This window comes from Stegastes partitus, unplaced genomic scaffold (genome assembly GCF_000690725.1).
Source record: "Stegastes partitus isolate 25-593 unplaced genomic scaffold, Stegastes_partitus-1.0.2 Scaffold1812, whole genome shotgun sequence".
Lineage (NCBI taxonomy): Eukaryota > Metazoa > Chordata > Actinopteri > Pomacentridae > Stegastes > Stegastes partitus.
Window position 1 is genome coordinate 1,103 of NW_007579543.1, and position 12,830 is coordinate 13,932.

Below are 12,830 nucleotides of genomic sequence, written 5' to 3' on the forward strand. Positions count from 1 at the left end.
AAAAGTGAACTTTGTGAGTTGTTGAATTAATTAAATGCACCGATACTGAACTTATCATGTTTGTGTCGTCTGATCATGTTCTCGTTGTTGATTAACACCTGGTCCACTTAGATTAGTTATTGCCGTATTAATTATACTGTTTAATTAGTTCCAACATAATTCAGTTTCATGGAAAAAGTTGACATCGCAGTTTGAAGTAAATCGTTTTGGTTTTTTTCAGTGCAGCTTTTGGCTTTTTTTTTTTAAAGTTTTTATTGATGTAATACCACTGAAGGAATGAACTGGTGCAACTACAAAACTCCATTATTGTCATTATTCTGGACTGCAGTTGTGTATTTAAATATTGAAAACAACACATTTAAGTTGAAGTTACTCACAATATTAAGTTGATGCAACAACCAGCATCATTGTGTTCACTCATATCAACTGATTTATTTGTTATAGCAGCAAAATGGGGCAACATTAAGAGATATCAGCAAAAAATCAGATGGTTCAAATTCCTCCGGAAGTAGAAATAAACTCATCTAAACTAGACTAAAGTTGGACATTTCATAGGACCTGACTGAACTTCTTGCTTTGCTTGTTTACAACTCTTCTGGATCTGCTGCTTTTCTGCGGTAAACGTGTGATGATTTGCTCCATGGTGATGGATGAAGCGGCTCTGTGCTGGCTGGAGGTGGAGCTCACCCTCTCCTCTCTCCTCTCCTCCCTCTCTCTCTCTCTCCCCTCTCTCTCTCCCTCCCTCTCTCTCTCTTCAGTCTGTCTGCGGCTTCAGCGCAGTTCAGTTCCGCAGCAGCCGGAGCGGAAAACTCGCAGCAGAAACCCGCTAAAGTGAACCTGCGATGCTCCTGGATGCTCCTCCGCCTTCAGAGCTCCTCTTCTCCTCCTCCTCCTCCTCCTCTTCCTCGCTCCGTCCCGCTCTCCGCTCTCCGATGTGAGTTCGTCCGTGCGTAATAGTCCGGCTCCGAGCGCGCCAAGCCCCGTCATGGCTTATCCTCAGGGTTTCCTCTTCCAGCCGTCCGTGTCTCTGGCTCTGCACTCCTGCCCGTCCTTCAGCTCCGGGGTCATCCTGGGGCCGCGGACGGAGGAGCTCGGACGCTCCTCGTCGGGCTCCGCCTTCGCTCCGTACTCGGGATCGGCGAGTTCTCCCGGATTCAACTCGCACCTCCCGTACGGCGGAGAGCCCCGGGCCGCCGCCACGCTCAACTCCTTCGTGGTGAGTGTCCGAACCGGGTTCTGGTTCTGGTTTAACTCAGGTGTCACCCTCGGTGCGTAAAAGCAAAGGAAAAAAGGGAAGAAACCTGCGAGATTCCAAGTTCTTGCTGCGCGTAAAACGGGTTTGGAGAGCTTTTATTTCTCTCTCAACTCGAGTGAATGTATTTAAAGTCAAATCTAAATTTAGAAAGTTTGCATTTTATGACTTCAATCATTTTTTATCACATTTTTTTCCTGTAATAATTTAAGTTTTGTTTGACAAAGCTGGAGATTTAAAAACTAAAAAAACATTTCAAATTAAAATGATTGTTTTATTTTGCTTTCAATCATCTGAAGGCAACTTCCGTGTTTATTTTCTTCTTCTGGTCTTTTTTTTAGCCATTTATCTTCCTGTAATATTTGTGAATAATTTAACATTATTTAAGGAAGCTGTGCATTCAAAGTTAAATGAAAATGACATTTCAAATTAAAATGTTTGTTTTATTTCTCCTCAAATCATCTGACAGCAGCTTCCATGTTTATTTTCTTCTTCTGTTCTTTTATATTCTGCTATTTGTGCAGTAACTCTTTTAATTGATCCCAAAATGTGAAGCCCTAAACTTAAATCTTTAATTATAATTCAGCAGATTTAAAATCCTCCACATCTGTGAAGTCGTTCTAATCGACGCTGACGAGCTTCTGTGTGTGAATCAGATGCTTTAATTTGAAATGTTGTGATTTAAAGGACCTGACTTTGGCCTGGTTTTTGTGCAAATTAAATTTTGTTTGTGCGTTTGCTGTGATTTAACCGTTATTTAACCGCGTTAGTCTCATGAAGATTAGCTTTTGCAGACGAGAGCTGCCAAGAAAGGAAGCAGCTTCGGCACAGAGAGGCGCTAAATCTGCAGCAGTCGACGGCAGAGAGACGCTTTAAACACACAAACGAGAGAGAAATGCAATCAGGAGCCAGGAAGTGCAGATTTCAACCTGTTTAATTGTCCTTTCAGAGTCCAGGATACGACCCGTCCTCTGGCATCTCCGGATCCTTGGACTACCACCCGTTCGGGGCCCTGGGGCCTTACCCCTACGGAGACCCCACCTACAGGAAGAACGCCACCCGGGACGCCACGGCAACGCTCAAGGCCTGGCTAAGCGAGCACCGCAAGAACCCGTACCCCACCAAAGGGGAGAAGATCATGCTGGCCATCATCACCAAGATGACCCTGACGCAGGTGTCCACGTGGTTCGCCAACGCCAGGCGGCGGCTCAAGAAGGAGAACAAGATGACCTGGACGCCCCGGAACCGGAGCGAGGACGAGGAGGAGGAGGACAACATCGACCTGGAGCGGAACGAGGAGGACGAGGAGCCGATGAAGCCCGGCGGAGACGAGACGACGGAGCCCAAGAGCGAAGCCGGTGAGTGATCGATGGTTTTGTTTCAGTCAGAAAGTGGTTCCACGTGTTCTGCAGGAGGAACGTTCAAAACCTGCAGGACGGAGTCGAGTGAATTCCTTTACATGAAGCCGCAGACGAAGCCGCTGAGCGTTTGTGCTGCAGCAGCTCAGATGTTTTTCTCTCCATCTGTTGAGGATTCAGTGTTTCGTCTCATCACATTTGTTCCGTCCGTAGTTTGGAACATGTTGGCAAAAAATGCTTGAAAGAATAAAAACATAAAAGACACGTAGACGCACCAAAAGAAACCATCAGAGCTGCAGCAGCTCATCGATGAGACTCGTTTTAAAGTAAAAATCTAACATTTAAAAAGGTGTTTCTCATGTTTGTTGATTTTCTGCAACAGGAAACTCAAACTCTGGGTTTTAATCTGCTGGTCGGAGAAAACCAGAAATGTGAAAACGCCACTTTGGACTCTGAGGAGACATTTTATTTATAAACGGATACATTTAAATCAAAATCTGATCAACAGATTCATTGTAGTGAAAGCAATAATTAGCAGCAACGCTAATCAGAATCTAAACCTCAGTAGAACACCTCTGAGCTGCAGGTGTGATGGAGAGAAAAAACGATCCGATGCTGCTCAAACGTGACAATAATTTATTTGTCATGTACGACTGTTTGCTGTGATGGTGGAAGAAAGTAGAAGTACTACATAATACAAATACCACAGTGCTGTAAAAGCAGCACGTAGAGAAAGTAAATCTATTTGTGATGCAGGAAAAAAAAGCTGCACGGTTTAATATCGTGTAACTGGAATATTGTCCTGTGCTGCTAGTAATGTCTGAATAAATGATTCAGCTTGTTGCAGACGTTCAAAGCAATTAATCAATTATCAGAGCAAACGTCGGCTGATTTTCTGTTGCCGTTAACGTATTGAGACCCGAAAGAATCAACATCCTGGATGCTGTCGCACGAAAGTGTCAGAAACATGGATGTTAATGCACAGAGGGAACAATGAGCTGGATATTAATAGAGAAACGTTATAACAACCTGCATGTAACGCATTAAAAACCTGAATATTTCACTGTAGTAAAAACATTAAAAACTGGACTAAAAAGGCACAAACGAGTCAAAAGAGTGAATCATGTTTACACACGAAACGATGAAAAACCTGAATATAAACTCACAAAAATAACAATAATGTGGATTTTACACGTATTTTGTGTTTCTGAATGTTTCTAGAATGTTTTATATTTACTGTGCAGCGAGTTTTAACACTAAATCAATAATCTATTAATCAATATTCTGATCAACTGTCAGTTTTTATATTTTTTTCTTTAAAATCATTAATTCGTGATCCAACATTGATGATTGTTGCAGCTTTTGTTTGTTTTATTAAGACGCTCAAAACAAAAACAGGTGATTGATTAATGGGGATAATCAATAATCATGTTTTCCTGTTTGACCTTCGCCTCCTGTGGGTCGGTTCGGTTCTGACCTGTTCTGTTGTGTTCCGTTCTCTACCACTGTGTTCTGATCTGACTTTGGTCATTAGAATCTGTTCTGACATGTTCAGTTCTGATCCAAACCGGCCGGTTTGGTTCTGATCAGTTCTGACCCAGTGGGTTCTGCTCTACGCTGTTCTTTTCTGTTCAGATCTGTTCTGGTCTTAGCTTGTCGAATTCGTTCTGTTCTTTCCGAGTCATTAAGTCCTTCTCTGTTCTGACCCGTTTCGTTCTAGTGTTCTGTGCTGTTCTGTTTTGCCCTGACCCAGTCGGTCCAGTTCTGTTCTTTTTGACCCATTCTGTTCTTTCCTGACCCGGCCTGTCGTGTTCCGTTCTGTGCTTTACTGTTCTGACCCATTCCATTCTGTTCTTTCTGACCCGTTCTGTTCATTTCACCTCACCCAGTTGGTTTGGTTCTGTTTTGTTCTCCCTGTTTGGTTCAGATCTGTTCTGTCTGACCCGGCCTGTAGCATCTGTTCTGACCTGCTTGTTCTGTTCTTTCTAGCCCCACCTGACCCGTTCTGTTCTTTCCTGACCCGGCTTGTAGTGTTCTGTTCTTTTCCGACCCACTCCATTCTGTTCTGTTCTTTCTAACCCCACCTGACCCGTTCTGTTCTGTCCTGCAGCCGGCCTGTAGTGTTCTATTCTGTTCTGACCCACTCCGTTCTGTTCTGTCCTGCAGCCGGCCNTGACCTCCAGTCATGTCATAAATCAGTCAGAATCAACTTGGATTCAGTCTTTTAAATCAGGGCTTTTGTTTCCTACTGTCGTGTAGTACGGTGGCCGACGGGGCAAACGATGTGCATCTATACAAACGAGCTGCATGTACATGAATACGTTGCATAAACAGAAACGCGCTGCAAAAAGAAAACGTTGCATATCCACTCACACAATGAAAGGCCTCTAGGGGCAGTAGTGAGCTCTTCACCTGACAACGGTGAGCGAGACAAGTAGCATTAGTCGAGGGAAAAGCCAACCCAGTCCCACAGAAATTCACAAAATTGTCACGAAACTTAATCTATTGTTTCGTGTCCTGGGACAAGATTTGCTCGACTTTTTCGTGTTCCCCAGCTCGTCAAGGCTGGTTACATAAGCTACTAGCATAGCCTAGCTGCTGCTTCTTATATTGATTTGGCGGTTAGCATCCAATGTTCAGGTGCATTACCGCCACCTACTGTACACACAAAACATTACAGACTCCGTAGGACGGATATTGTCCACGTCTACGGCGATGCTGTGCACCGACGCTAACAGGGTTGCCTTAGCAACGAGTGCTAATTTCCCTCAAAGGCTGCCGGTGTAATAAAAACACAAAAAATACTACAATACGATGTACTCTTTTACACTTTACACTCGCTGCGATCACAGTACATCTTCCGGTCGCCGTTTTCCTGCATGTGTTCTTCTTTTCAGACCACACCAACGTTGGTCAGTTTGGGCGCACACGTCTGTATAGTGACCTCTATAGTTATTAGTGTGGACGGACCATAGCAGGAAAACTGGTTAATGTCTGACTGTCAGAAGAAAAGAACGACAAAAACATCACAGTATATGCGCTGTCTGATAGGGAAAAAACATGTCTCAGACGCGAAAGATAATTCCAATTGACATGTATTAGTTTGGAACTCCTGCTGGGGAACACGAAAAAGTCGGGCGAACCTTGTCCCAGGACGTAAAAGAATAGATTAAGTTTCGTGACTATTTCACGAATTTCCGTGAGACTGGGTTGGCTTTTCCCTCAACTAACGTTACTTGTCTCGCTCACTGTCAAGTTATTTGGGTTCTGACATCAGTACTGCCTAAACTTGAAAAAGACTTGGAGGTAGTCACAGATGACGATTGGGGCAACTCAGCTCGTCTTTGCTTTGCTTTAATTTTTGCACAAGTATGATGCAACATACGTGGTAGCTCAAAGCAGTGGTAGTGGTAGTAGCAGGTTGATAACCTTTAAACACAACATAACACCAGTTATTAGTTTAAACATTTCAAAGAAAATAAACAACTTCAATGCAACAACATTTCTTTAACCACATAGCATCACTACTATCAAATTAAAACCAGGAGTTAAATCAAAATTGAATCTTAAATTGCAAAACAATCATACCAATAGCGTCTCTGTAGGTCGTCCACACTGATGTCACCCTGCAGCATGGAAACCTTCGTTCCAACTGATCCACCAGATCACACACAGCCGCCACCAATTGATCTGATTATCAGTCACCTGACTGTTCAGCTCAGCGCTGCCCTCACCTGTCACACTACAAGACTTGCTTTTTGGTATGAAATTATATTAATACAAGAATAAATAAATAAATAAATACTAATTTTACTTTTAACTCAACACTCACTGTTGTCTGCCTCTCAGGTGAAAAGCTCACTACTGCCCCTAGAGGCCTGGGGCACTTTTCTGTCACGTTTTCTTTCTTCAGCGCGTTTCTGTTTATGTAACGCAATCCGTCGTTTGGCCCCTGTTGGCCACCGTAGTGTAGCGCTGGATAAAAGCTCAGTGTGCTCAACTTGTATGATAAATGAATCAAAACGTGATTAATAAGTCTGCATTTATTGAGAAAATTATCGACACAGCTCTCACTGAGACTTGATCTATTTTTGTGATTCTACTGTATTTTAAGACGTTTGTGAGTAAACAGTGAATGAAACGTCTTTACATGTCTGTCAGCTTCCTTTAATGCGACAACAAAGAACAGCATCAAATCATCACATCTGACGGACTGCGAGCAGAAAACATTTGCCACAATTACGGATTAATTTTCTGTTGATTCTGCATCGTCTCCTGTCATTTCTTCCCTCCGATGACTGACGGTGTTTACTCGACGGCGGCGTAAACAAACGGTGAATCCTAACGTACAGCGGTTTGAAGTCGGTGTGTAACATCTGAAGCCATTATCCACTCTGTGAAGTGTCTCACTTCCAACGCTTAATGGAGGAATCCCAGGGGTGGTAATTATGTTCGAGCACAGATAACAAGGGCTGCGTTTCATACTTGAATAATAACTATTAAAAAGAGTGTTTTCCAATTAATTAAACACACTGTCTTTAAGTAACCTCTGGACATTTGCCCCGCGGGCTAAGCTAATTTACGAGCTGCTGGGGGGAAACAAACGAGCGACGCTTTCATGTGAAAATCCTCACAAAAGAGTCGGTACCGCGGAGAATACAGAGGCAGCCTCGCCGCGGATTTCCCTGAATATTCAACTTTGTACATGCAAATTGTTAACATAACTTTTTGATATGATAAAACCGCGGCGCAGTGTCATCTGGTGGGCAGGCCTACTGGGGGTCTCCAACTTGCCGATGATGATGAAAGAGCCATCCGAGATTTTTTCTTTCTTTCTTTTTTTTTCCGAGCCATTGCTTCCTCCTGCAGTTTAATATCGGCCTCCTGAGCATCGGTCGAGGAGGAGGCGAGCCGCGCTTTAATGAAAGATGCTTAAAAAAGCGTGAAAATGCCAAAGCTAATCTGCTCGACCCGTCTGCGGCGGAGGAGCGGCTTCAAATCGAAATCGCTTCACTTCACCCCGTCGGTGCAGCCGGGCTCGGAGAGGCTGCGTCTGCACATCGCTCAGGCTTCATTAGGCCAAATCAATATTCGTTTAGCATCGCGGGTTACGGAGCTCTGCAGTAAGAGTCGCCTTAATGAGGAGTTTTTACAGAAGAACTGCCAGCTGCAGCTTTTTTTTTTTTTACAGTTAAAACAGCATCTTTGTGCAGGTCAGGTTTCCTCTGAAAGGCTGTGTGAAGTTTAACCTGCACTTTATTTATCACTTAAGCAGAATCTAACAAGCGCTCTGCTGCTGAAATAACCCACAAAAAGTTTGCTGAAATAAACAAATGACAAAAAAATTCTTCACATACTTGCTGCACATTTCTGAGTTTGTGACTCTTCAGGTAATTAGCAGCAGTTTGTTGTGCAAAGATGAATTTTTGGTGCTTCTGAAAGAGTTTTTATTCACCAGCACAGTGATAAAAACTAAAAATAAGGATTTTCAGAATCAGATTTGCTAATTGTGGCTTCATTTATTCAACATAACAAACATTTCTGTTCATCAAATGATCAGAAATAACAAAAAAAGAGCAGTATATTCTGTATATTCTGCAGGAAAAACCCAGACAGTGAATATCAAACGATGCTTTTTCAGTTTTCTGAGACTTAACACACAGAAGAATCAATCAAGTATTTAAAAAAATCCCTGTCAGATGTATTGATGATGTGAATAACATAAAAAAAATACTCTGATATGGAGGGATGTTGGATTTTTTTCCCACTTTCAAAATCAGCCGTTATAAATCTGGGGGGTTTTTGAAATGACTGACGGAAGACAAATTGATTTTATTTAGACTTTTCACTGTGATTTTTTGTAAAATTTTGCACAATTTCAGCTCTTCGGACCCGACAGCTCCTGTGATTTTGTAAAAGCACTAAAACAACCACCACAAACTATTATGAGTAGGAGTACTCTAGAAGTACTTCCATCAAAATGCACTGACGGTATTGGCAGTAAAAGTGATATTTGATTGTGTTCGACCTGATCAGACGGTTCATGTCTGAGCAGTTGGAGCTGATTTAACTTTCCTGAACTTTTCGCTCATCTCTGGATCTTCAAATGAAACCATCTGAGACGTCTGTTTGGTTGAACTCCTAACAGCTCCGAGACTGAAACCACACACTGGTAAGTTTGAAACATTTAAACCCTAAAAACCCGTTTGAAAGGCATGTTTAACTTTAAAACATCTCCAAAATGACTCAATTTATCAGCCAGAAACTGTGAGAATGAAACAAATCATCATATTTTCAACTTTCCGATGAGCAGATCATGTGCGACGTTCAGTTCCATCGTAGTCAAATCTCAACCTAAAATCAGGATGTTTGATCAAAATCACTTTATCCTACATGTCTCAATAAAAAAAATATCTAAAAATAAACCGTTTTATCTAAATAGATTCTGTAGAAAACAAAAAATTCTGTGCCTCCCAACATAACAGTGAAGCCGTGACTGACTCAGCTGTGACCAACAGTCAGGTGACAAAAATTCTGTGTTTTTAAGTTGAACTGCAGGCAGTGTTTCTACAGAGCAGAGAGGAAATCCAACCGACTGGATCAATAAAACAAATGCAGCGAAAATTTTAAGACTATTAAGAATGGCCAACGTACAGAAGTGTTTCAGTTGTGAAACTTTAAATCTCACGGTGCCCACAGTTACGGTGGACCTTCTCCGGCTCACAGTTAGTATTGCGGAGCTAAGAACAAGCAGGAGTTTCCAGTGGACCACAGGATGTGACGGACCGTTTATTTTACTCCTGTCGGCCCTTCCCTATAAGCCCGGTCTGTATGGCTAGCGAATGGGATGGCTAATGCTAACAACAACAACAAGCCAGAGCTGGAAGATGCTCCGGTGTCATTAAAATCACCCGTTTGGGAGCACTTCGGTTTCCTGGTGAAGTCCGAAAAAGGAGAAAAACAAGTCGACAAGACGAAAGCCGGATGTCCACATTGTGAAGCGGTCCTCAACTATGCATCCGGCACCATGTCAGATTTACACACTCATTGGAAACTGATTGTTTTATACTGGAAAAGTAATTCAGTTCTATTTACAGCAGACCAATAAGCTGGAATTGTTAATACTTCACTTGTACTTCTATTTATTTTATTTAGTTTATCTGATATTGAGAACGATGCAGCAGTATTTCTGTTACATTTGTACACATTGTTCATTTAATTTGATTCACTGAGCTGCTAACAGCTTTTTGGTTTAATACAATAAACAAATGTTTTGGATTAATTATGAGCAGGTTTATTTAAAAAAAAATTTTCCCCTTAACTGAGAACCGAACCGAACCGACCCAACTTCTGTACAGAGGTACGTACCGAACCGTGATGTTTGTGTACCGTTACACCCCTAGTGTTGGTGCAGTTGGGCTGTTTGGAAATGACACGTGAATTCACTTTTGTTGCATCGACTTTCTACGTAGAGGCCTAAATTTTCAATATATTCTTTTTAAAGTACAGTCGTGACTCGATAATCAGACCCTTAACAATCCTAAACCTTGCTATCCGACAGGCTTTTAGGAAATACGAATGGAACCCTTAAAAAAGAAGTCCTAACATACCGACAGCCTTGGATTCTGACTCCAACATGACATTTTATGTCACAAATAAGGATAGCGGCGTATTCTCTGACTGAACAATCCGACATATTTACCTACCTTTGACATTAACCGATGGGCCCGTGCACAAGCGCACCGGTCAATTAGATGTGAAATCCAGCGATTTGTAGTGTTCTAACAGTACACTAGTTATTATAACAACTATAAACAATAAATATTAACAACAAACTACCCTTTAAGCATCAAGCCCTCCTTGTATCTTGACCTCCGTCTTGACAATCCCACATTAAAAGAAGGTTTTACATTTAGTGTCGGATTATCGAGTCACGACTGTCATTATTTTTGTTGTTCAGAAGACAAAATACTCTTTTGTTCAACGTAGAACTAATGCAGTTATTGAGAGGTAATATAATTCAGATCATATAATATTCAGCTGGTGTACTGGACTATCGCTGATAATAAACAAGGAGATGACGGGTAACGGATTATTTCACATGACAGACGCTCAAAGCTAAAGGATCAGTTTTATGGGAAAAAACAGTCCAGCTGTTTAGTTTTACAGGCAACAGTCTGCACTTTGTACCAGAACCTGCAGTAAAACCAAATAGAAAAGGCATGAAAAGCAGGTACCCACTCCCTGGCATAATTACACTTCCTGTTCACCTCAAAGCATCATGGGAATTGTATTTCCAAACCTCAAGTAAGGTAAACAATAAAACCAGAAGTGTTCTCCCTCTGAGAGCTGCTGCATGTTTCCGGCGAGTCACCTTAAATAGCCGCTGGACAGTTTAGTAATTACGACAACAGCAATTAATCAGTGAAGCTGATGACAGCGGCCCGCCACCTTAAGGTCGCCGCTCTCCGCTCTCACCTGGAAATCCCTGCAGCTCGGCCTGGTCCTGGAAATCGGCCCGTCGCTTTGCTCGTCCGGAGGAGGATCCAGATGTTGGCAACTCCGTGAGCACAGCAGTCGTACGTTCAGCCTTCAGCGGTTTCCTTCTGACCGGCAGTCAGGACACTTTCACTCTGCTCCTGCTGAGAGGAAAGTCTGCAGTCGGTCGCCGCTCTGCTAATTATAGGATCCACAAATCAGATTAGACGGAGGCTGCGTGAGCTTAAACACTCACACCTTCAAACTCCAGCCTCAGTGAACCGCTCTGAGGACACAGCATCACCCTGACCTGTTCACGGAACAAGGCTGAGGACTCGAGTATTTCCTGGACAGTGATTCAGCATGGATTTGAATTCATGGTAAGTCAAGATCATGGAGATTTATGCTCAGAAAGGACCAATGACCTGGAAATTAATACACACAGGGGAAGAAAATCTGGATGTTGATGCAGAAAACTGTAAAAAACAAAAACAAAACATGGACATTAATGCATATAACTGTGAAAAACCTTAATATCATTGCACAAAAATGTCAAAAACATGGATTTGAAAGCACCGTAAGTTAATAACATGGAGACGTATGCTCAAAAAGACCAATGATGTGGAAATGNCCGTTCTGTTCTGTCCTGCAGCCGGCCTGTAGTGTTCTATTCTGTTCTGACCCACTCCGTTCTGTTCTGTCCTGCAGCCGGCCGCCGGTCCTCGGACTCCTGCGGTTTGATGTTCCGGGACGACAGCGGCAGCGACACCGACCGCGGCTTCACCGATCCGGACTTTAAGGACTCCGGAGATCGTAGGTTGGGCCTCCTCCCGGGCCCCACCTCCACGCCGGGGGCCCCTCCCCTCGGCGCCGCCCAGGGCCCGCTCAGAGCCTCAGAGTCGGACCTCACGTCTTCGTCTAAGGAGCCCTGCGGCACCACCCAGGGCCCGAACCTGACTCCCAAACCCAAACTGTGGTCTCTGGCCGAGATCGCCACGTCCTCGGACAAAACTAAAGGATGTAGTGAGTCGGCGCCGGGTGGCGGGTCGGGGCCCCAGCAGGGCCCGGCATCCACGGCCCGGACCTCGTTCCCCCACAGCCCGGCGCTGCCCCGACACCTGTACTACAGCTCCCCCTTCCTGCCCGGATACTCGGGCTACGGGCCCCTGGGACCTCTGGGCGGCTCCGGCCCACATTTAAATGGATTACAGCAGACGGTGCTGCAGCGGGCCGAGGCGGCGGTCCGAGACTGCCGGCTGCGCAGCCAGAACCAGCTGGAGCTGCACGAGCTGAAGCGCGGCATGACGAACGTGTAGCGACGCGGCACTTTTATTTATTCACGGGACCAACCGGATCCTTCTGGATATCAAACTGGGCCTCGCCGGGGCCGCGGACCTTATTTAGAACCACAGATATCCCACTGGAGACTGTTTTTCTATGTTGATAAGATGTAATCTTTGTAGTGCGTTTCTGCACAGACATGAAGTATCATTAAAAGCTAGTTTTATTAATACGGAACCGAGCGGCTGCCGTTCTTCTGTGGACGTTCCTGCCTCAGAACAAACAAACCGTCGGGTTCCACAGAACCTGCAGGTCTGAAAAAAGTCACTTTCCTCAATAATCAAAGCTCCGTTCAGCGGCTCCTCGCTAACTCAGCCTTTAAAAAGTAAAATAATCTTCCTCTGAATCAGGTTACACTCAGTCAAACTCATAATATTAAACAGATCCAACCTAATTCTAAA

General features: G+C 43.7%; 1 protein-coding gene across 1 annotated transcript; it reads left to right on the plus strand.

Moving 5' to 3' along the window:
- The first annotated feature begins 985 nt into the window (after positions 1 to 985).
- On the plus strand, positions 986 to 12,606 carry LOC103372705 (iroquois-class homeodomain protein IRX-5-like). The gene is made up of 4 exons (XM_008302414.1): positions 986 to 1,216; positions 2,202 to 2,610; positions 2,960 to 2,974; positions 11,797 to 12,606. The coding sequence occupies exons 1-4, from the start codon at positions 986 to 988 to the stop codon at positions 12,402 to 12,404; spliced, it is 1,263 nt and encodes a 420-aa protein (XP_008300636.1). The 3' UTR covers positions 12,405 to 12,606.
- The last annotated feature ends 224 nt before the right edge of the window (positions 12,607 to 12,830 follow it).